This window comes from Brugia malayi, assembly GCF_000002995.4.
Source record: "Brugia malayi strain FR3 genome assembly, contig: Bm_008, whole genome shotgun sequence".
NCBI classification, from domain to species: domain Eukaryota; kingdom Metazoa; phylum Nematoda; class Chromadorea; order Rhabditida; family Onchocercidae; genus Brugia; species Brugia malayi.
Window position 1 is genome coordinate 162,244 of NW_025062285.1, and position 24,813 is coordinate 187,056.

Here is a 24,813-nt window from a genome sequence, read left to right on the forward strand (position 1 = left end):
CACATTTATTTGAGAGAAAAGTAAATATCGATGTCGTTACCGTCAGTAATACAATTAATATTTAAAATTTAAATTGTTTGTAAACATTAAACGACAATATTTATCCGCATTTAAATTTATCCACCTATTTTTTTTTTTTTTTTTTCAGCATACATTTTTCTCTCTCTTTACCTTTCCTTTTTCGTCCCTTTTTTTTGGATCCGTATCTTATCCTTGCTATTCAAACAATATTTCAACTTCCTTTTTTTCGTTTTTCCATCTTTTTTTTTTTAATTTATAAAAAATAAATTGATATTTTAGAGATAATTCGGTGCAACATCAATAATTCCATCTATCTCTTACATCGATTCAAATCATTATTGTATTAATTGATTGAATGATGCGGCAGCATATCGTTATTGGCAATATTATCTTTATAATTATTTGTGGATATGGTATAGTTGTAAGTTTTTCCTTCTTTTTACATTTTTTCTGATTTCCTTTAAAAAAACAAAGATAAAAAATATTTTGCATATATCATTCATTTCCTTCCATTTTCTTTGATATTATAATTTATCTATATATTTTTTCCATTTTTTTCGTTTCAACTTAAAATTAATTTTCTGGGAAATGAATAAAGTTGTACAAGCAATTTGTAATTTTTCCTTTCTATTTTTTCACCACATTTTCTTCCAATACATTAATTCATTTACTGTAATTATAGTTTAAATTATAAGTGGTAGCTTTTGAATCTAAATTTAAAACATTTGCAATGATCAAATTTATCTTTGAATTGCTTCAACTAAAAAAAAAAAGAAAAATTATTAAGCAGCAATTTCACAAACTTATTATGAAATATATTGCAAAAGTAAGGAATGAAACATCTTTTGTTCGAACTCATTCCATTTTTCTTAAATTTTTTATTTAACAAGATAGTTGGTATTCGTTTTTGGAAAAAGAAGAAAGAAATCGAGTCATCATTTAGCTGAAAAAGTTTGTAAAAATTTTTGGATCATTGCAATTAGCAAATTCTATAATTGATTATTTTGAGGAAACACGTGGATATTACGATTCAAGTTATGCTTTTATGTTTGTCAAGAATGAAATTACGCAAAAAAAGCAGACGTTCTGTGTTAATTATGAGCAATGGCGAGTACAACAGATAGCAAAAGACGTTAAAAATGCTGTTAGCATTTTCTGCAGCGAACTTTTAAAATTGTTTTCTTCATGCTGTTTTTGTTCTTTTTCCTTGCATGTGTGTGTGTGTGTGTGTTTGATTCATTTATTAGGTACGTTTTTGAACGTGGCAGAGTACTTGAAAAAGTGATAAACTGGCCTTTTACGTTTTGTGTATCAGTTATCTGTCCATACCGTAGTAAATGAGAATGTTATAAGATTCTTGAATTTATTTCAGGAGATATTACGACTTGATTGGTGGGGTGGAATCATTAACAACACTAATGTTTGCAACAAAGGTAAACCAGTTTTATTAGAGAAGAAAGTAGTAGCACTGAATTATCGTCTGAAACTCGAAGATGGCAGTTGTGCGATTCCGTTTATCATGAAGAATGCAAGCTTTAAGAGAGCTTTACAATATGAAGTAAGTGCATCTTTAATTTTAATTCTATTAGCATATTTATATAAGCTGTAATCAGTGTTAGCTATTCTTCAGTTAAAGGGTTTCATTAGTTCTCTGTTTATAGTTTTAAATATATCTCCAACAAGACTGGATTTTTTATATGTAACATTGTTAGGTCATATTGTTGAAGGCTTTTGCCGAGAAGCCATTATTCAGGTTTTGGCTGTAAAAAGTTTAAGATCAGGATAATTGAAATAATTAAACAGTTGATATTATGAGCTCTGTACAATGGATGCAGCAAAACAGTGGTTATTTTATTGAAAGTCTTTAAGATTTCTTCAAGACTTTTGTTGGTCATGTTGATTTTGATACTGTAGTGATGCATGTTTTAATTAATTTTTATTTTTATGTGTTTCTATGTTTAAGGTAGACCAGTTGGCTTCAAGAAATGCTAGTGCTGCCATTATTCTCATTGATAAGGGTCGTAAATATGTTACCAAATGGGCAGATTATTTGGTAAATACTCATACTTTGGAATGCAAAAAATTGTCTTCGAGAATTTGTACTTTTTTTGGTATACATACTTGAAAATTCTTATAGTCCTTTTGAAAGGAAACTCATCTTTCAGTTTTCGGAATTTTACGATCCGGATTTCAATCAGTCCACTAAATTGCCGGCATTTTTCATGTACACTGCTACATTCTTCAACGAAATGCTGGTAATGCTATTTGTATTTTTGTTCCCATAGTTCTGATGTTATTTATGGTTGAAGAATTAACTTTCGAACAACATATGATTGCATTTCAAAGTCGAGGACAACCATACTGACAGCTGAAGTCAGTGTAATTGCTCCTACCAAAATATGGCAGCAATGATCTACCAGTCTTAAATTAAATTTCGTAATGTTTTTGATGAAAGACTAAATTAGTCATACAAACGTTTAAAGAGTTTTGGATAAGACAACTGTAAGATAGGGTAGGTAATAAAAATTGAAACGATTAGAGCCAGGTTTATTTTTTTTTTTTTTTTTCTCTTTTTTTTTCAATATGTTCCTTTTTTGATCTTAATGATACCGAAATATAGTATATTTCAGCAACTGAGCAGTGATGGAAGTGGCAGAGAATTATTATTGCAGTTCTATAGACCGTTGAATTCTCGATGGGATATATCCATGTTAATTATATGGCTTATAGCTGTATTTTGTGTAACACTAGGCGGTTACTGGGCTGCTCTTCGAAAAATGTTTGTTTGTTTTTTTTTTTTTTTTTGCTTTTCTTTACAAATACTTTCTGATAGGTTAATTATTTCTGTGATTGACAATACATCAATTTTTAAGATCATTGAGGAGCGTTAATCACATTCATTTCATAAAGCTATTTACATTGGAACTGCATGAGATTATTTTTCTAAAGTTTGTTTAACTTAATTACGGAATGCTGTAAATTTATTTTCAAGGTAATGGTTATTGATTTAAGTTTTAAATACTGATTAACTACATTAAAATTTTTGCTAATGTTCGATTACTTAGCGCTATTTATGACTGTTCCGACTACTGAATCTGTTAATGTCGTTCAAATAAGTACATCAAATAAGCATTCAGATACGAAGAAATTGTTACTTTGCGTGGACCTCACCAAATCTCGACTAACGTTATGCAGAAATCAAGAAGTTGCCTAAATGATGAACAAATGACAACTTCAGCAAATTGCTTATTCATTATTATTATAATGCTTGTTGTTGTTGGTGTTTTAATGCTTGGTTTCTATTTTCGAGGTGTTATGGGTAAGTAAATTGCTGTTCTCATTGTAAGCAACTATTTGACAAACGAAGCAGGTTTTTTTCACACTTTTTTCTGCTTGAAATTTAAATGCAATGTATATATTTCGAAGATTTCGAGGGGTAGAATGGTAAATGTTTCTTAAAATATTATAAATTTGTCAGGGTAAGTAAGCTTTTCTAAATAAGTAAGTGAAAAAATTGCGTAATAATCAAATTTTGCAGTGTTCATTTTCAATATATTACTTGCAATCATTGGTACATTTAGTATTCATCGTTGTTTAACGGCATTATTTGGATCGATATGCAAATGTGGCCATTGTCGGGTAATTTTGTAACTGTTAATAATGAAATAGAATCTATTTGATTGATAAATCTCACTATGATCCTTAAAATTTAGTCTGCTTTCATATTTATTGTTCAAGTTTATTGGTTCTTTATGCGCCATTTTAAAAAAGACTGGTTAGTTGATATGGAACGGAATGTGATCTAAAGCTTTTAAATTCGGTGTGTTACCTCTTCTGTTAATGAAAATTCGAATATTTTGCGATTTCCATTTCATAGTATGTGTTATCTGAGCGTTGTACGTATATCAGTGAAATCCATCAAATCATTAATATAATCACAGAAAATTTTTAGCACTTTTGTAAAACAGTTGTCAGTCGTTTTATATCATTGTTAATTAATATTCTTTTAATATCACTTTTAAGGTATGCATTTCGATGAATGACATAACACAGTCAATATTCCGCCGTGATCTATTCAACTACGAGTGCTGCACCGAACGACCACTTGTGATGTCTGTGGTGGTTTTCATCGGTGCAGCATCATTTTGTGTCACCTGGTTTACAATCCGACGTGATCCATATGCATTTGTATTGCTTGATATCATCAACATTACTGTTTGTATCCATATTTTGAAAGGCATTCGATTTCCGAATCTGATGGTAAAATATTTCTAAATTTTGTACAAAATGAATCTATTATTATTATGACAACAAGATAATTCTTACGGTCTATTATGGAAAACAAGACAATAAAAAATTTTTCATTTCGGAATTATGTGGAATTAATATTACAGATTCAATATAACTACCAAAGATAGATTTTATAATATTTTGTTTTTATAATGAATAAGTTAAAATATCAATCAGGTAAATTTCTTTTAGTGAGATAAGTCATTTTCTTGAAAAAAGACATTTAACGTGATATTTCATGTATCTATGATAAAATTTTATTTCAGTCATAACTTTTTTTTCTTTTTTTTAAGTAATTGTTTTTAGTGGTTAACAGTTTTACTGACATGCATGTTTATGTATGATATATTTATGGTCTTTATTACACCTTTTCTTACCAAAAATGGATGTTCTGTGATGATTGAGGTTTATTTTTGTCAAATTATTCTTGATTATATAATTTACTTTTTTTAATTATTTCTTAATAAGTTATTTGCTTCACGAAAATCTCTAAGCAAATTTCAATTTATCAGTCTCATTTTCTACAAAATTATCGTATTTTTTTTACTTTTGTTGTTTATAGGTTGCAGCTGGAACAGATTGTTCAAAAACAAATGGTGGTTATCCTATAGCACCAATTAATACTGAGATACCGGAAAAGGTACTCTTAAGCTTGGTAACTTTGGAAAAAATAAATAAATTGGATTCTGAAATATTCACATTACTTGAGTGATTTAAGAAGTTGAAAATTATCTTTCAATATGTGGTACATTTGCAGTTTCCGATGCTTTTTCAAGTGCCACGATTAAGTGACCCAATGATTTCATGCATTGATTTAGCAATTGAGAAGGAATTTCATCCAGTAATCCTTGGATTGGGTGATATTATAGTACCTGGTTAGTGTTTTTCTGAACACTAAATTTTGTAATTTAGAAAGCTTTGTAGTCACTTTTGCGAAGAAAAACTTGATAGTGACAACTTTTTGCCTAAAATTTCTCTCCAGACTAGTAATGATAATTTTTTAGTATGAAATTTCCTAATTAATCCGAGCTGTTATTTCACCCATCATAATATATAGAATGCAAATCTGAGTGTGAAGGTACAAGTATTACTTTGCAGAATATTAGTTAAATCAATAAGGATTCAGGTTTTGTTGAAATCCGCCTGAAATTTATTTCCTTTTTTGCTAAATTATAATAACTTTTAAAGCATAATTTGTGAAGTCATAATCTTAACCATCCAACAAATTAATTTTAACGTATCGTTGTTAGGTTGTTGGTGATAAATAATACTGTAAGTTAATTACTTGTAATTTACTGTGTAATTTAGAAGAATCAGTCATTCATTTCTTCCTTTTCGAATAGGTTATCTGATCTGTTTTTGCTTTACCGTTGATTTCGTTGTTCGAACACGTTATCTTTATGGATTTATTTCAGTTAGCGGTTAGTTATTTTCTTTTTAATTTCGAATTTAAATGAGTTATTCACATGTTATATGTATTTTTTTTTTAAAGTGAATTAAAGGAAAATTCTTGCCCATTTTTTCAGGTTATGGAATTGGTCTTATTGTAACATTCGTCGCTTTAACATTGATGGAAACCGCTCAGCCTGCTTTAATTTATCTAATACCTTTTACATTAGGACCCATCATTATACTTGCGCTCATTCGGCGAGAGTTTAAGGTTCTTTGGATTGGAGATTTTCCGAAATCTGAGGTCGTTGTTATGCTTTCAAAGAAATTTCCACCAAATCAACTTTTTACTTATTTTAGCTAAGATGAAATTTTCTGGTTAAAAACAGAAAAAAAGAGTAGCAGAAGATTTGGTTGGAAATATTGCTACTTTTACCATCAGTATGTAACCTGCGTAGTATTAAATTTATTTAAACATTTGCTTTTCACGTAATATTAGTTCTTCGTAATTTCTTTTGGTTTTATTGCAAATATTTCTGTTTGTCCTTCGTTTTGTGCGAAGGAAATAAACTTTTATTGATATTATTGATTACTTTTGACGATGATGAACAAGGGTTTATTGACACAGTACCTTTCAGGATCATTCATTTTGCTTAAGTTATCATTTCTTGGCTTCCAGAAATTCTGAATAAAATTTCGTGTCTTAGGAAATAGTTCTATTGAACTGAGTGATGTAAATGTTAACTAATTCCTTTAACACTTGTGTGGCTTTCATTAAATTAGAGAAAAAAGTAATTTTCAGAATTCTTCTCATATTTCGCGAAATTCTGCCGCGGATACGGCCAGTAGTGCTGTTAATTCGGGTAGTATTGGTTTTGATGAAGTTTCTGTGACATTACCAGCAGTTTTACCATGTAATACAGGTTAAAAGGAAACATGACGATATACTTCTTGAATTTCTGAAAGCAGTGCTGATAATTGGTTCGTTGGTCTTTCAATGTGGATTGCTAGGTTCTTTGTTTAATTTTATGTTTCTTTTTCATTTTTTACTCTTACAAGGTTTATTACTTTCATTTTCTATTTGTTTTTTCTCTCTTGCATAACATTATCTTTAATGGATCCAGTTTTTTTTTTTTCTCCCCCTTTTATTATAAACGTAGACAAGATAAAGATGCATGGATGCTTATATTTTATAAATTTTATATTGTTAGCATATCATTGTTTATGATATGTTATCACTAAGGATCAATAATGTACTACCTTCTTAATCACTAATAAGTATTAAGTTATAAATAAATGACTCACTTATCTACGTAATATCAAGAAAACTTTTGTAATCGCAAGAAATGATCAGTGATTGTAACTAATCAATATAGACTGTATTGATTAATTAGTTATTGACATTAGGATGATCATTTGCATGATCTTCTCATTCATTTTGTATATTGAATATTTTATTAAAGGATCTAATCAGTTATTATATCTGGTGAAACTCATTAATAATTTCTTTTACCCAACACACTGTGATTCATTATTTATAGTTTTTTTTTTTTTTTTTTTTTTTTTACATTTATACTTGTAATATTTTCATCGTAAGTTAAGGAAGAAAAGTTAAATTTGTGCAAGTGCAGCTTATTTCCCGGTAATATGAATGAGTATATGTGATTACTTTTAAAAATTCTTCACAGTATTAAACATTTTCAGTATTCTGAGTAAATGTTTAATTGCTTTAATACTTTTAGTGTATCAGTAAAATAATTAGCAGCTCTTTTGGGAATATGTAATGTAATATTGCTATTTAATTCTTATTTTCATACATGAAATATAAATACAATAAATTTCATTCTCATTTGAACTATACTCTCAAATTTTTAACGTATCCATTGTCTTTCCTTCTTATTCTTTTTTAAATGTTAATTTGTTGTTTCCTGTATTGCATGTTGTCTTTATCTTTAACAAGTTTTTCGCTTTTCAATTGTTACTACTAACTTATCTCATGATTTTATTATAAAATTTCACCTCTTTATTGTTTTATTATTTCTTTTTTACCTATTTTCATAATGTTGAGCTGTTTTCTTCTTCTTCTAATTTTTTTTGTAATGAAAATATCTAATTCATTTAGGAGAAAAAATCGAATTTAACACTTCCAATGAGGAAAATAGTATTTGAATTGATTATTGAGCATCACAATTATAATTTGAAATGAAATTTATTGAGTTAAAAATTTGCTTTGAAATTTGTATTGCATTGATATCGAATTATATTATGCTTTCTTTATCTTATTGAAATACTTTCTTTTCGATTCATCCTTTTCATCCCTGTTACAAGAATTCGGTGATATTTTCAACAATGTCTGTATAAGTTTTATGCTTATCACATTTCATTAAAATGTAAGTAAAATACAATAGATAGTCTGTTCGGAATGTGAAAATTGCATTAGATGTTTGAGATCAGAGAATTTACAATTCCTATCAAAGAATGTGAAATAGATGGTATGATCAGTCCGTTTGGAATATTTTAAAGATAACAAAATTGAAATTGAATGAAGCATGGTGGTACTCAACACTATTCTTATCTCTATTTAATTTGCACTTTTTTTTCTTTAGCAAAATTTAATTTAAGATTCTTCTTTTGTTTCGATCGTACTGATAGATTATATTCCGACAGGAAGTTAAATTTAAATGTGATAAATTAAAGAAATTCCATTTTACATATAAAAGCATTAAATCCATCCGTTTATAAACTGCACAGCATATTTTGTGAAATCAACTCACAGTATATGAAATAAAAATGGTAACTATGAATGTATTTGAATATTTGAATTGTCAACCATTTCTCATAGAATTTTCTTCTTCGTAAATATTGCAAAATGCTAAAGGTGGCGAAGTTAATGAGGAAAAATTGATGTCAAATTAGGTATTTGAGCGCTATTGTCATTATTAATTTGTGAAAACTTTAAACCATTATGAGCATTTTTCCGTAATGGTAATTAAAGTTGGAAGTTTCCTTATCTGTTTACTTTTTCAGTTAACATTTCAACAAGTTCTGTAATTTATATCAAAGTTTCATAAAACTAATCCTTGTGATATAAATGTAGCAAAATTGAAAAACGAGCAACGAGCAAAAAAAAAAATTAAAATTAAATTTTCTTTTGAATTAAATACGTCACAAATCTGAATGATTTATGAGAAGAGAACGATCATATAGTATTTGTTTACAACAATGTTATCTTCAATTAAAATTTAAAATTAGCGTTAAAATAGATAAATCATTTAAAAATGTTTCTTTTTTTCTAAAATCAATTCCTACTTAATTTTGATAGAATTTTAGATTAAAAAATATTTCAAAAGAAGAACATAACAACTACAACACATATACTTATCACTTCAAATTTAATCAAGCAAAAAAGTGTTACAATTTCATTTCACATAAATAATTCATATTATAACACAAAATGTATAATTTCAAATTCAGATGTACAATTCGTACTGCAATCTCTTTAGCACTGATTTTAGACCATTTATTTCATTCATTAACTGACAATTTTAATTAATTAATTAGTAATAGAACAAACTTTTTCCCATATACATTGTTATCTGTCATGTTTTAACACATTTTGATTACACACACATATACACACATACACACACACACACACACATATACACACATACACACACACACACATATACACACATACACACACACACACATACACACACATACACACACACACACATATACACACATACACACACACACACACATATACACACATACACACACACACACATATACACACACACACACACACATTATTGTTGTTAATAATCGTTTCAAGCACTGATAAATATTTTCAGTTAAAAAAAAAGAAAAAAAGATTGTTCCGAATTAAAAACTAACTGACAGTTATAAAAATTTGAATTAATGCATTACTATTTCGCTAACAATACAATTACTAAATAAGATAAAATGAAAAAACATTTTATTATGTAAAATTTTTTATTTAAAGCTTAAATAACTCAATAATTTTGTTAACTTACTTAATTAAACGAAAAATGGTAAATTTTGGCCTGAAAAGATAAACTATTAATTAACGAATAATTTGATTGCAAATTTATGAATGGTATAACCATTCGAATATTTTGTTAAAGTAATTGTTTGGATGATATGAAAAAGTGGAAGGTTTTATTTTTGAATTGGAAACATCTTATATTTTCGAATTATTTTTTGATTGAATTAAAAATTTTACTGAATCAATTTAATATTTCTTAATACTTTTATATTATTTGTTTTCTTATTACTTGTTTGTAATTTATAAATTGTTTAAAAATAATTAGAAATGTAAAAATTTTAAATTATTAAGGATGAAATTTAGCAATTACATGGAAAAAAAAGCAATAACTTAAAGTATTAATGATAGAATTACGAGTAATTGTCATATAATAAAGTATTATTATATGTTCAAATTATTTTCATTCTTTTATATAAAAATTATGAATAAATAAAGAAATAATTGGTTCACAATGATGATAAAATGCAAAAAAAAATTTTTTTTGCTTTATTTTTAAATTTTGATTAGTTTAAAGAAAAATAAAAAATAATTAATTCATTATTTTAGCAACAAAGGAAGCTTATTGTTTATTTGGAGAAGACTTATTGTTTATTTGCATATGAGATGCTATTTAAGTCATTGGCAATTTGTGTCACAGCCATGCGAGCGTCTTTACGCGCTCAATGCATTAATTAAACATTTAAATGTGATTATTGTACGCTTACAAATTTGATTGTTGGATTGTTTTTTTTTGGTATAATTTTACAGTTTATTTGATAATTTGTATTCTTTTTATTATTATTTATCTTAATTAATTATCTAATAATTTGTATTCTTTTTATTATTATTTACCTTAATTAATTATCTGATAATTTGTATTCTTTTTATTACTAATTACCTTCATATGTATACTTATATCATCAAATTTTTCTGGTAATTTTATAAAAAGTATAATTGAATGTTAGTAATTTGTAAAAAATAATTATTTGTTGTTAATTATTTGAGCAATATTTGAAAAAAAAAGACGACTATATAAATTATTAAATTAAGAATTAGCTTATTACTACAAGTTTGTTTATCGTAAATTATATTAGATCTAATTGATATTTATTGTTTGCTTGATTTATTGTTTTGTTTCTTTTCTTTTGTCTCAGCATAACTTAAAATTATATCTCATTGGTGTTACGGATTAGTTACTTAATTTCTAAGGTATTTCAGCAAAAAAAAAATAAGGGAAATAAAAGTTCTGAGTGAGGTGATGATGACGCCGGAACAATGTGAATTTATTGCCGGTAATGAATGGATTCAGGTTTATTTTTGCTGTGTTTGGAATTTAATTTTTGCTAATCCTACCCACAGCTTTCTTGCTTCAAGAAATTCAAATATAAAATAAGTTTTGTTAAGTTAGATTAAATTTAACGAAAAACAAATCGTGTTTATACATGACCGAAAACAACTTGTTTAGCAAAAAATAATTTCATTTCACAGATAAATCCGCAGTTTAATTTGGATGAATTGCATCTGATATGTGGTGATATTGGACCATTTGAAGCTGGTATGCCTATTTGGGTACCACTCTGGATAGCAGTTACGTTAAGGAAAAGGCGAAAATGCACTATCATTGTTGGTTTTTTTTTTTTTTTTTTAATGACAGTGGAATTTATCATAATTAGCAATTGTAATTAATTCAGAAAGTGTGGTATTATGCGAAAAGTGTGATATTATTATGAAGAATTATATCTTTGCTGATATTTTTGTTTTAAAACATTTTCCTTTGTTTTTTTTTTTCGTTTGAAGCCACCACAATGGTTATGTGTGGAGGAGTTGAAAAAGCTTGTAATAGCGGAAAGTGGAACTAATGCATTTGGACAAGTACCACGGTTTTATTTGGAAATAGCTCACATGTTCGTACAATATGCCAAAGAAGATCTTCCGGATAGCGATATGGTTTGGAGTTTTATTTTAATCAGAGGGTGAAACGGTCCTTTAGGAATTTAACACCTCATGTAAGACCAGACATTCCTGTCGAAGACCACCACTTCAATTTCACTGATATATTATTTAGTCCAAATGAGTAAGAAGTGAGATCTCCAACGTTATGGATAGAAAAAATCACTCCATTATTGATATATAGTAGGAAGCCTACTTTATCCTTTCTTGTGAATAGAAAGTAATCAAATCTGCAGCAACTACTCTCGCATGAAACTCAATTTGAATTTTATGGCTTCTTAATTGCTTTTTAACACTTAAGCGTTTTTTTTTTTTTTTTTTTGTCTTCTTGTTGCTGAAATCTCTTGTAACAAAATATTCCATTTCTGGTAGATCAAAATAAAACTTATTTTCTTACACAAAAATATTACCTTTCTAATATAAAAACATTTCATTCATGAAACGGTGAGTAAGGTTCATGCCTTTTAAATTATGAAACAGATTTTTGATTGGTAATGGTAAATATGGTAAATATGAACAATGGTGAAATGGAAGTGATGAAAAAAGATGAGAAACAAAGGACGAAAAACTTATCTCAGCATGAATGGTTTTTAATGCCTCCTAAAATGAGACAAACTTTGCAAACTTTACTTCAAAATTCGCTTAAATTACTTAAAATATCTCAACTACATACGCATTTAAGAGCTCAAGTCAATCGTACAGTACACACATAATTAAAGAATACATTTAAAATATTAGATATTACTCTTCTGCCTTACAAATCCTAGCTACTCGCTATTCGCTCTCGCTTAAGCTAAATTATTTAATCATAAATGCATGCAATGTGAGCAGCAGTTTCTTACACTATTACCATTTTTTGCAGATACGAGTTTATGTACAAGATTTATGGGATAAGCGATCTGCAAAGCTCAACAATTCATCGACTAAATTTTTGGGACAGGTATATTCATTATAGTTGAAAGGATGAACAAATTATGATGCAAAATTGTCTCAACTATACCTACCAAAGTGCAACATCACATGTAGCGTCGATTGAAAAAAGTTAAGATTGTGTACCAGTTTCTGCTTTTATCAATCTAAGCTTTGTATTGAAACTCTTTCATTTTTAGATTTTTGGATTTTAGAACCATTCCATTTTAAATTGCACAACAATATTAGTTACAATAACAATTAGTTTCGCATATCTCGATTATATGAGTAAATGAGTAATTAATTCCTCGGCTATACTAACCATGAATAGTTGACAATTGAAGAAAAATATAATATGGACATTAATGAACACGTGAACAATACCTATGATTCAGTAATAATTCAAATGTATATGAATGCTGCCTATACTAATTCCTTAGTTTCCCACTCTCCTTTCGTGTCTTTTTTATGATCTCTTCTTCACCTCTCATAAGTTATTGATTGTCTGCTGTAATAACCGTATTACAGGTAGAATCATGTCATGCAAGAATGGACAATATTACTTTGATGGAAGTAGCGTATATTAAACGATCACTAATTACAGCCAGTCGTGAAATTGAAGCGCTTAACAAGTCGTTTCATGAATTATCCAGTCAAAACAGCAGTGATCAAAGATATGTAATAGCTTGAAAAGATGTGAAGCACTTGAAGCACTCCTCCTATATTTTATTGTTTTTCTATTTGATCATTGCATAGGGATCATATCCTAAAGATAAATATGAATTTTCCTGTTCAAGAATCCCTTTCTTGCTCCTACTTCTTCCCCCTTTTATGTTTATTTCTCAAACAGTAACAGTTCGTCGAAATAAAGTTACTGTTATTTCATTACGTTAAAAGCCATAATTACATCCATATCTTCCTCACATAGTTGGTTATTAATTCCAAAAGTGCTTTCCCAACTTGACTCGAAAATATTTGCACTTGTCGAATGCAACATCTAAGTTGCTTTTGCCTCTTCATACTTAATTTTCCTCCTTCGACAGTATGCCAATAAAAATGTCTGCAATATTTCCATTAATGCGTCCACTGCAACAGGATTACCAGCCACTATCTTTAAAGCCGTAAACATTTGTTCCTCTGTACAATCACTGAAATAGAAAGACCAGTCACTCGTAATACAGCTTCCTAGAGACTTAAAAGTTTTACCCATAGCTAGTGATACATTACCAAATAACTTATAAAGAGTTACTTCATTCTTCGCATATGTTACTTCATTCTGTTATAACCTAAGATATGAAGGTAACAAAAAAAAATCTCAACGAATCATAGCAAATTTTCATTCATAGATGAGAGGTATATCCAGATAATGCGATTAGCATAATTCAGAACAATTATTTTATACCCAGCAATGTTCTTCTTTGGCATAATCAAAAAAAAAGACCTGAGCAGGCAGCTTATACAGGCATCCCTCAACACGTTACATGTATCACTTCCAGTAGAAAGCATAACTTCCAGATAATTCGGCAGTGTTTCACCGCTGATCAAATTTCTGAGCGGACTTTCGTAAGCTAGTAACTTGGAGCTTATCCCAGTGCAGAGGTAACGGTCCGACAGCTGTAAAATTTTCCATTTACAGTCATCTGTTTACAGGAAGAAATTTTACGTCCCTCTGAATTCCGACATATATTAAGTCTAAGGGAATTTCTGAAGTGCGCAAATGTTATATATGGTACTATTTGGGTTCTATAATATACTTTCTAGTAACAGCATGGATGCATACTTAATACAGTTAAGAGTGGATCTGACCAAAATAGTTCGTGTCTCCAACAGTTAAATCTAGTAGTTCATGAGATCAAAGCAGTATGTTGCGATGGCCATATAATTTGGAATAAATAAGAATCGGTCACCTTTAGCAAAGCTGGTATATCATTTTCAGTTATTTTCACGCATGATTTGCCACAGCCACTTAAATAATGCAAGAAAATAGAAAATAAGCGAAAAGAGCATTGTTCTTCCTCTTCATCAAAATTAAATGTATCCCGGAATTGCTCTGAAAATCCACTTCCAAACATACCCTGAAAATTAATTTTTAAAGATTAACTTCCCAAAGAAAAAATAATTCACATATAATATTTTGAGAGTTAGTATTTGTCATTCTTATAACGTGTCGCTGATCGAGAAATAAGCAATTCTCAGGCGAAGCTATAATTATCATCTCTTCCCAAGAATTGCAGAAGGAATTACAATGTGATTATTTTAATAATCAGTGTTTATATTTTGTATTTACAGTTGGCATGTATTTAAAAAAATTCAGCTGAAAAATATTCAACTATATTAAGTTATCAAACACAATACCCAATTAGTTCGGCATAGTATCTCATTTTCGTGGCGTTTCCCTAAGTTAAAAGTGATTAGTGTTCTAAAAATTCAATACATTTTAGATTTCCTGATAAATCTGCACATTATATGCAATTAGGAGAGTGATGAAATTGAACTATGATAAAATCGTAAAAAAAAAATACCCGAAAATATTCACTTCCTTCACATAAACATTTCTTGGGAACAACTTCCATTATTTTACCACATTTAAATTTGATGAATTCCGGTAAACTAAATGTTGTCGGTATGGCCTTTCTTGATAGCAAAATTGCTTCCTTCACAATACATTTATTAAGTGGCATATCCCTACTGATGTAGACCGAGATATCACTCCAGATAGCATGTAAAGAAGTCGACAGTACATCTGATGGAATCAAAAATGATAACGCAACCAAAATTTGACGAACTAACGTTGGCTGAAAAAATTAAACTTCCTCCAGATGTTAATTAATGCATAAGCAATCAGCCAAAATCACTGAGGGATTAAACAGAGAAAAAATTTTGGAACCATGCATAACTTTTGTCTCTGCTCTAAAAACATTTTGTGTTCTTTATTCATCTGCTCTTATAGGTGTTATATATTTTTGAGTGAAGAACTTGAAAAAGAAAGGCACACCCCTTCACAGTACGTTGTTATACGCCAGTTTTCTTCATAACTGCTATCAACCAATATTTCACGTAATTTTGCCAATAGACGTTCAACCGGGTTATGGGTTGCAAGCATCCGCTTCCAGTTATCGACTCTTCTGAAAAATGCTTGAAAATCACGCATATCGATTTGAAGAAAAACTCTCCTTTTACAATTTTAGTTCAATGTAAATTCAATTAAACTTTTACTTAAATATAAATTCAATTAAGCGTTTTACTTGTAAGAGTAAATTTTATGTTATAGGCATTGGAAATTAGCAGAACGGAGAGGAACTGAGCATTACGTATTGACATGATGTCAATTTCAGATTTGATATAAAAAATGAATTGAGTTTCTTCATCTTAATTTCTTTGCAACACAACTATTTCAGATCTCTACCCCATAATATAAGAATACAATAAAAAGATACCTAACGAGATGTAACGTTGCAATACAGGCCTTCATTTGTTCAATTTCATCGCTTGATTTATATATATTTTTAAGTACTTCTAATCCAAACGGTGCATCAATATGAGAAGAAAATTCTTCCAATAAAGCGTTACCAAAATCGCTTCTTATTGCACATTCTGAACATTGCGAAATTCGCCTGAAAATTTAGATAAATCGAGGCATAAAGTGGAAAAACAATCAAACTATGCTTCTTATTGGCACAGTGTCAATCTGCTACTCCTGGATGAAATATAATTAATGATAGCTGTTATAAAAAAGTTGATTTCCAATAAAAAATTTCGTTGGCAACAAAATAAAAAATTATAGTCCAAAAAATGGAAGAGTCAAGCATGGTATATATTTTATCAAAAAACGATATAAAAATAAAAAGACCAAGCAACGCATGCTAAAATGATTTGAAATCGAAATTTAATGAAGTATAATACTGTGAACTAATAACCATGTAAATTAATAGTGAATAAGACCGTACTGTCTATCACGTTATATAAGTAGATTAACATATATTTGCAACGCAACAACGAAATAATAGAGCTGAGAAGCATACTTTCCAACTTCGCATTTCCGTGTCAGCAGGATATGGATGACAAGAGTATGCAACTCTAAACGAGATAAATTCTCCACTGCTAAACGATGACGAAAAATTCGTCGTATCGTACGTGGTGCTTTGGAAACCATCGATGGTGCTTCAGAAATGTAGTGTAGCAAAGTACTGACAATCTGAGAAAAAAGGAACATATCACATTATGACACTTTGCAGTCTTGTAGAAATTAAATATATATTTAAGGCTATGTTATAGCAACAATAGTCTTGTCTTATCTACATTTTGCTTGCTACAACTATTTTTTTAGGGGACTTCCAATTCTTATTTCTTTATTTCACACACTTAAAGTATATGGCTAATCGTACCTATTTCTCAAAAAAAAAAAAACTTTAGGCTTATCTTTTTGATATATGAATAGTATGAAAAGTTACTTTTGATGTAATCATTCGTCTCATATTAGACTCACTGTGTGATAACCAAGCCAAAATATACAATTCACCAACTACCAGCTAAAATAGTTTATATAGTATACAATTAATATAAATTTAATATTTGTGTGACATACAAACATATCAATTCCAGATAACATTAAACCCAAATGGCTGTTATTACTGACATAATCATAGAAATGTTAATAAGGAATTTTGTTAAATTCATAAATGGTACCTACCTCCGTATTCTTGTGAGGTGTATGTGAAGCACGACTCAAATAATTGATATGATTATTTGTTGATGTTGGACGTTCCATGCATTCGATGTATTCATCCATCAACGATGTCGGTGAACTACAACTCTCACTATGTAGCGTGAAATTTGATACTCGAAAATTTTAACTTGAAATGATTTGGTAGGCATTTCGGTAATTAATAACATAAACTGACTACAATTTAGTATTAAATTTTCTAAATTGGATAAGTGAATTGCATCCTTATGTATGGAAACAAAAGTCTCACGTTAAGAATGATTGATTATGCTTATCTACAATATCTAATTTTAACAAAATCTTTGTACTATCACAACAAATCATGGGAGGGAAAGTGGACATATATTAGATATGCGACCTTATTGTTTGCTACGATCAGTGATGCTGCTACGCCCTCTCCCAGTTCTTTCTTTTAGGGAATTTGGCTTTTTTATAGCTAGACTCCATGCATAATAAAATAAAAAGAGAGAACTCAAACAGTGGCACTCTTTTTGGTGACATCTGCGGTGATCGCATCCCAGGTGGTGGTGACTGCGATGGACTCCAAGAAAATTCGACCAATTTTCCAGACGAGAATGCATCAGAGTCCACAGCATGATTGAGCATATCAAAATTGGTTGAGTGAAATGGCATTAACTAAAAATGATTTCTCTTTCGAAACAGATTGATATTGTCTGGTCATTTTCAAGTCTTTTAAATTTAAAGAAAAGTTTTTATACCTAACCAGTGTAAGTCTTCGTATTATTCTCAACATAAAATTAGCTCCTTTAGCTGCCCATAAAAATGAAATCATTTTTGAAATGGCATTTAACTCTAAAATGTGCATACCATCATTTTGCAACATAAACACTCTGTTTTACGATGTCCTATTTTGTTGTGGATTGAACATTCACTGATAGCTCGATTTAGCATCATCTAAAATCTTTTTTATCAAATATATTGTGAAAAGTTTATATCTATTAAGGATGAGAAAAGGAAAAAAATGAATATGTTTCGTTTCATAAAAATAATATTGCAATTCGATCAAATTTAAAATAACAGGATGGTTTGAAGCGATGCGACACTAATTAAAATTCATCAAAATTGTAAATGATAACAAAATACATCTATTTTAAAAATTTTTTAAATTAAATAAAAAGAGGAAAAAGTTTTATATAATCGAGCAAAGGTAAGAATTTTCTAGCTTTATAATTTCCCAGCTTGCGCGTTTATGAATATGAAAAAGGTATCTAGAACTGAAAATTTAAGCATCATGTTATGTGATATACTAAACTAATGTGTGACAGATCGCAACACATGCGTGAATGGACAACGGATGTACAGTATAATTAAGTATTAGCAAGACAAACTACAGTTTAAGATAAGCCGAAACAAGTACTGGATACTTACACTACAGATACGTTTATTTTTGTTCAAGTAAAGATTGATGTGATCCACAACAACATCCAGGAATTTGGTGGAAAATGTCAGGTAGCTTAGTCCACTTCCATCATGAACAAAGTATCTAAAAAATGGATATATCCGAAAAAAAAAATGGAAAATATACAAATCCGCAGTAATATTATCAAAAAGCTTCTTGGTTTAGAAATGATAAAATGTTACCTTCCTTCTTTTTTTTCCTTTCTGGATGCTTACATTCTTTCATAACTTTCCTCCCTTCACACTAATTTTCTGCTTCATTCTATCTTTCTCTCTTCAGTATTAAATGATTATTAAATGACAAGTTTTCCGATAATGTAAAATTTAACGGAGAAGTATGCACACACCGAAGCGTATTGACGATTAGTATCTGATGTACAGAATCAGCTTTTTCGAGTCCATCAATAAGTATATCTAAGGCACCGTGTCCACGAAGTGCTGCTCGTCCCCAAGCATCCTTAACTCATCCAAAATCAAATCTATTTCTTATGTTTTTATTCGAAAATGTATCTCCTTCTCTACGTACCAACTTCATCCTCCTCCTTCTTTTTAACGCTCTCTGTCCCGAAAAAAATCTCAAGTTCATTTTCTCTTCATTCCATCAAATATTTTTTTCTTACACTAATTCTGTTAACTACACCTGTGCAAAGCATAGAAGCATTTTTAACATATATTCGGGACGTGGATGTGTCTCAACAATTTTCGTTATACAACCCGGTGTTTCGAACTGCTCGCGAAGTTCAAATGACGCATTACACATTTCCACGATATAGCTTTCGCATTGGCCTTCCAGGAAACAATCCAGCAAAACACCAACACCATTACTGAAAATTAGAATGAAAAAAAAGAACCTTTCCATTCATTTCGATTATCATAATATAAGTAAAAAATATACCCTTTTTCACCAACAGCCTATTATGATGTTGCAACTTTAATTTTTCTGATTACGAAATACAAACTTTATTTGGACAAGGACAAGGATCTGATCAGGAAGCATATATGAAATATCCTTTTAATTAATTTACATACTACAAAAAGCTACCATCCAACAGATTAATTAATCCGGTACTCTATTACCTAAAATAAAAAAATCCGAGGTTTTATTATAGTTCTAACCTCCCTGCCAGTTGTCGTCCAATTCGTTTCGTACCTTTATATCGGACAAAACGACAAATTAATTGCAAGATAGTTTGTTGTATTTCACGTCCAAACGCCTCTGCCATTTCTTTCGTTCGATATAATAAATTACCCAGGTAGAGACCAACATTTGACAATAACAAACGCTAAAAGACGACATATTTTTGGTATTTTTCAAATCTTTAGAACCCTAAATAAATTAGCTGAAATGAATTATGGAATAACATAATGATAGTAACACCAAATTTAGTTATAACAATTTTAATTTCCTTCAACATTTGTCCTACTTTTGCATATTTTGTTGTAGTTTTGGCACAAGAAAAAAAGGGAATTTTTTCATTGTTAAAAATAATCTCACAACGTAATGAATACGAAAATAGGTTGACAAAGTTTTAAATCTACAGTGCTGATCATCAGAGAATGGCTTTCATTGTTAGAAAGTGTAATTTCTGCTTTGTCATGACGATAACATTATTTTTTCAATCATTTGTGGCATTGTAAACCATATATAAACAGGTCATGCTTAGCTTGCCTTTCGTTAAAAATTTGAGCAATAATAATTCACTTATTTTATGCCAAATTAACAAATTCCTTTCCCTTTTTCTGCCAACTGAAATATGCTATTTTTGAATAGTTAAGACATTCATTTGCACTCCGTCCCATGCTGAAGCATTGAACGCCATGCCTCTTTAGTAAAGTGCGTCGCGCAAATCGTCAGCAGTTCGCGTCGTGTGCTGCTTTCTTCCGTGGGGAAATATTTTGCATTTGGGGAGCTTGGAGATATATGCTTAGAGTTTGATAACTGGAATTTATATTTAAATTTAGATTCTAAACTAAAACTTAAATTTTACGTCTTAAATGCAAGCCAATTAAAATATATATTTATCTGAGACAAATATATATACGGCATTTTTAGCAAAGAATAAGTGGCAGATAGTAGAAATCTAAGTTAACTAAGCAGACAGTAGAAATCTAAGTTATTAAAGAATCAAATAAAATTGGAGAGGAACATATGGTGTTAGATTGGTAAGTCTAAATATGTCAGTAAACTTTTTGCTTCTGAAGGAACAAATAATTTCTCGCTTACAAACTTAAACAATATTACATTTATATTAAAATACTTTGTTACACGTATAAAATAGTGTTAACTCGTCATTAAATATTAAGTAAATCACTTTCATTCCTCTATAATTATTACTTATTTTTTGCATAGTGATTTCTAGAGTTCATTTAGTTGAATGACTGAAAGCAAGCAGTGTGGTGTGTTAAAAGGTGGTCATGCACCAGCCGAAAAAATCGCTGGTGGTGTACGAAGAACTCGAAAAGCGCGACTTAGTTCGGAATCTGAGAGAAATCAAGAGAAGAAATTGGAAGGACAAGATTCATCACAAGAGGATTACGGCAATGAATCAGAAGAACAGTCAAAAAATGTACTCGCACATAGCGGCCTAGTTGCAAAGGTAGTAGTAAGTTTAGTCGTTTTCTTTATATTTGAAGATTTCTTCGTACATAACAATTTACCTCATCAATGGATTATTTATTGTCCCTATCATAAGTTTAGCATTTATTATTGTGCAAACAATAACGCTTCCCGAATTAACATAATTTTCCAGACAAATAAGGATTATCCAGAAGAAGCAATTCGCGCTTATCATGATAAGCAGATACCACAGCTTCACAAGTCAACAAAACCGAATATAATTCTATTTCAACCTATCAAACAATAAGGAAATTACAGCATGTACTCTAAAGATTTAACATTTATTTTGACTATCTAACACTATCTTATTTCCACTACACCACATTCCACATTGATGAAAGCATAAGACATGTGAGGATTTATTACATTACAGAAGTTAAAAGTGGGATCAAAGAACTGCTTTAAGCTATTGTATTGAATAATACTGGTATGTAAGGATTTATAACATGACAACAAGAGAAGTAGAAATAATACATGAAAAAAGGATGGTGATGTATTTACCCGAAAATTAGACATATTTCCTGCAACCATGATTAAGAACTGGTTAGTGATGATGCTAAATGATAAGATGATTTGACCTTCTTTTCATTCCATTTCCTTTTTTTATAAATGTACATATTTGATTTTAATTGTAAGCTCCTTTAAAGAGTTTCTTTTTAAGAAATATTTTTCTTGTAAATTTGATTAGTATTTTACCTTTCATTTTACAGATATCCCCATTTGTGCTGGTTCGCTTCAATATATTAATCAGAAAATAAATATCTTTCAAAAATCTTATTTATTTTTCACATGTTAAGACTAGTCACCAAGTCCAAGCCCATTTCGGTAATTAGTACATTATGGCGGAAGTTCCAGATCACTAAAGGCTTTTTAATTAATGTTTTCCTTTATAGATCGTTTCAAAAATACTTAACCACTGATAGCAGAAACGATATTCGTACTTACCAGTCCACACATACTGTGGAAAAGGAAGAACTACACTTTACAGTACTCATCGATCTTAAATCTTCAGATCACAAATTTCGTCAGAAAGTGGTGGTCTTGCTTCTCAAATTCATAGAAAATGAATGAATTACAAATGTTATGGATTGAAGCACTACATGTCAATCTAAGGAAACATATTCATATCATGCTCCTAACTTTTCTAAAAATACGCTAGCTTTCAAAAATACGCCAGTGACTTCTTTTTTTGAAGATATGATCGACCGACAAATTGATATCTTAATCAATCCCTCACTCATGCTGTGATGTATCACTTCAGTTAGAAATAAAACGCGATTCATCTGTAGCTGATTTTGGAAAATAATGAACTTACTTTGATACCACTTTTGTTAACTGCTAAAAAGTTTGCTGCTTTGAGAGCCAATTTCGCCACTTCATTTACTTCATGATCAATCGCCATTGCTATACGATCCACCAGATGGGTATTTTCGGCAATTAATTCCATACATCGTTGATCTGTTGCAACATTACATATCAAACGAAATACTTCGCATTTTGTCTCCATTGGTACTTTCGGACCACTTTCCAGCAAACGAACTAAATTTTTGAAATTTCGCGAAATTAATCGAAATCTGCGAATGAACTTAGAAGACATTACACATTTTGTATGATTAGCATTTTTATATACTTGTTTCTCTTAATTTTCCACCAGTATTTTCCAGTAACCGTTATATTTATCTATATCTGGAACAAACGTTAACTCTAAACAGACAGCCCGGTAAAACCAACAACTTCAAGCTTGCAAACATGTCTGGGATTTTTTCCATTTCAGAAGATATGCGTCATTTTACCACAACATCGGGAATATGACAAACTAAAGCACTTCAAATTTAAGTAATGATTAATCAAATAAACTAAGATTCAAATATACCTGCAATATTCGCAAAGTTCCCGGGTGGTTCAGCTAGCTGCAATGTCTCAGTAATAGAAAGTTAGTTTTGAATCACAAGGGGCTTAAATTTGAAAAAAATTGATCAAGCTCATGAAATTCACATAAGTAATAAAAACCAACCTCCGAGCATAAAGAAGGCACCATCTCATAGATATTTGTCAAAACACACAAAACATCATTTAGAATCTGTAACCATTGCGGCCTGCAAATGAAAGAACTTTCATTAGTATATTAACACCATGCAAAGTACTACGCACTGAACACTAACACTTTCATTAACACTATGTTTATAAGTAGCAAGCTTAATAAGAAATGTATCTGACCTAATGAAAATAAATTCCAGAATGCTTAATTCTACCAATAGTATCAGTTTTCCTCATACCTTAATCGACATTTCAAAGCACCCATGCAAGACAATAAATACTTTTTTCTGTTATTACTGATGGAATCAAACATGAACATAAGAACTGAAGTAAAAAAAAAAAAAAAAAACTCTGAAACATTCAAGAACTAAATTTGCATTATAAATATCGCTTTTTTTTTGTTATTTATTCCAACGAAATTATAAAAATCATAACCATAATATTAGTTCTTTGAAGTGATTACATTATAATATTCTTCTTCCCTTTGTTCCAACTTGTGCTTCTTGATACTGTTCTTTTTGGCAGCTTGCACAAAAAAAAAAACTTACTCATCATCAAAATTTTGCAAGGAACATTTCCATAGGACAGTCATCAGTGTAACCCCGATTCGTGGAAATTTTTTTGCTTTTAATTTCAATGCATCAACCTTTTTTATTTCCTAAATATTTATATAATTTGTATTAATACACGTCTTACTTTTGAAATATTGACTTAACTATATCTCCTCAATTCCATCAACTATAATAGACAAAATATTACATGATGTGTGACAAGTAAATATATCAGTCTAAACATGATATAATGTCTTATAATGATATAATGCTTTCTGCAATAATATTTATCACAGTACCGAGGAAATCAATTAAAACCTAGAATTCGAATTAATCTTAAAAATAATGTTAGAAAAGCCAAATTATTTCACTGATTTTCTACAATGACCTAACTCATCATTGATTAATCAAAGAATTCGATTTAGCTCGAAGATCTATTCGAGCATAGATGATTGCTAGGTTATTCATTTAATTTACTAGTAATTATTTGGATGATTGATTCCCAATATGAAGGAAGCAAACAAAAATGTGAGCCACCTTCAAATTCAGTAGGATATTCTTAATTTGTTTCAGATCATTTCCCAAAAGTATCGTCTCTGTCCCATCTAGCTCTTCCGTCCTTCGTCGTTTCGGCTTCGATGCCATTAGCACATATACCCTGCAAGTGGTTAATATTATGATTTTTTAAATATGATACAATCCAAAAGGACGTGTGCAATGTCGAAAACGTCAAATAAACGTTCGTGTTGAAGTACGCTCATTGACGAGAGTAAAAAAAATTACAAAACGAGAAGAACATGAATGCAAGCATGGAGTTGAGAGAGAAGAAGGGAAAGATATCAAAATTTCCTGC

At 29.8% G+C, this 24,813-nt stretch overlaps 4 protein-coding genes across 7 annotated transcripts; 3 read left to right on the top strand and 1 right to left on the bottom strand.

The window, feature by feature from the left end:
* Window positions 1–376: 376 nt before the first annotated feature.
* Bma-imp-1 (signal peptide peptidase family protein) lies at window positions 377–6,628 on the top strand (the record flags this gene model as incomplete). Of its 2 annotated transcripts, XM_001897108.1 has the most annotated exons (15): window positions 377–442; window positions 1,031–1,165; window positions 1,394–1,579; window positions 1,985–2,074; window positions 2,187–2,276; window positions 2,652–2,800; window positions 3,159–3,340; window positions 3,560–3,660; window positions 4,045–4,281; window positions 4,618–4,716; window positions 4,874–4,951; window positions 5,069–5,186; window positions 5,655–5,732; window positions 5,838–6,004; window positions 6,503–6,628. In XM_001897108.1, the coding sequence occupies 15 exons, from the start codon at window positions 377–379 to the stop codon at window positions 6,626–6,628; spliced, it is 1,902 nt and encodes a 633-aa protein (XP_001897143.1). The 2 variants fall into 2 exon arrangements, with proteins under 2 accessions (XP_001897143.1, XP_042938679.1); XM_043082745.1 differs by lacking the exons at window positions 377–442; window positions 1,031–1,165 and having other exon boundaries at window positions 1,541–1,579.
* A 4,384-nt stretch (window positions 6,629–11,012) lies between these two features.
* On the top strand, window positions 11,013–13,303 carry Bma-psf-2 (putative DNA replication complex GINS protein PSF2, putative; the record flags this gene model as incomplete). The annotated part of the gene is made up of 5 exons (XM_001897107.1): window positions 11,013–11,063; window positions 11,243–11,377; window positions 11,552–11,701; window positions 12,567–12,644; window positions 13,142–13,303. The coding sequence occupies 5 exons, from the start codon at window positions 11,013–11,015 to the stop codon at window positions 13,301–13,303; spliced, it is 576 nt and encodes a 191-aa protein (XP_001897142.1).
* Window positions 13,304–13,610: 307 nt separating this feature from the next.
* Bm9391 (Uncharacterized protein) lies at window positions 13,611–24,605 on the bottom strand (the record flags this gene model as incomplete). Of its 3 annotated transcripts, XM_043082746.1 has the most annotated exons (20): window positions 13,611–13,761; window positions 14,055–14,227; window positions 14,521–14,688; window positions 15,136–15,408; window positions 15,609–15,738; window positions 16,051–16,227; window positions 16,636–16,808; window positions 17,065–17,142; window positions 17,304–17,418; window positions 17,815–17,972; window positions 18,165–18,251; window positions 18,726–18,840; window positions 19,103–19,212; window positions 19,396–19,579; window positions 19,872–20,038; window positions 22,688–22,911; window positions 23,246–23,282; window positions 23,387–23,468; window positions 23,958–24,067; window positions 24,498–24,605. In XM_043082746.1, the coding sequence occupies 20 exons, from the start codon at window positions 24,603–24,605 to the stop codon at window positions 13,611–13,613; spliced, it is 2,820 nt and encodes a 939-aa protein (XP_042938680.1). The 3 variants fall into 3 exon arrangements, with proteins under 3 accessions (XP_042938680.1, XP_042938681.1, XP_042938682.1); XM_043082747.1 differs by lacking the exons at window positions 23,958–24,067; window positions 24,498–24,605 and having other exon boundaries at window positions 23,387–23,410; XM_043082748.1 differs by lacking the exons at window positions 15,609–15,738; window positions 16,051–16,227; window positions 16,636–16,808; ... (11 more) ...; window positions 23,958–24,067; window positions 24,498–24,605 and having other exon boundaries at window positions 15,136–15,294.
* On the top strand, window positions 21,131–21,619 carry Bm9390 (Bm-DAP-1 protein, identical; the record flags this gene model as incomplete). Its single annotated transcript, XM_001897106.1, has 2 exons — window positions 21,131–21,352; window positions 21,506–21,619. The coding sequence occupies 2 exons, from the start codon at window positions 21,131–21,133 to the stop codon at window positions 21,617–21,619; spliced, it is 336 nt and encodes a 111-aa protein (XP_001897141.1).
* Window positions 24,606–24,813: the final 208 nt, after the last annotated feature.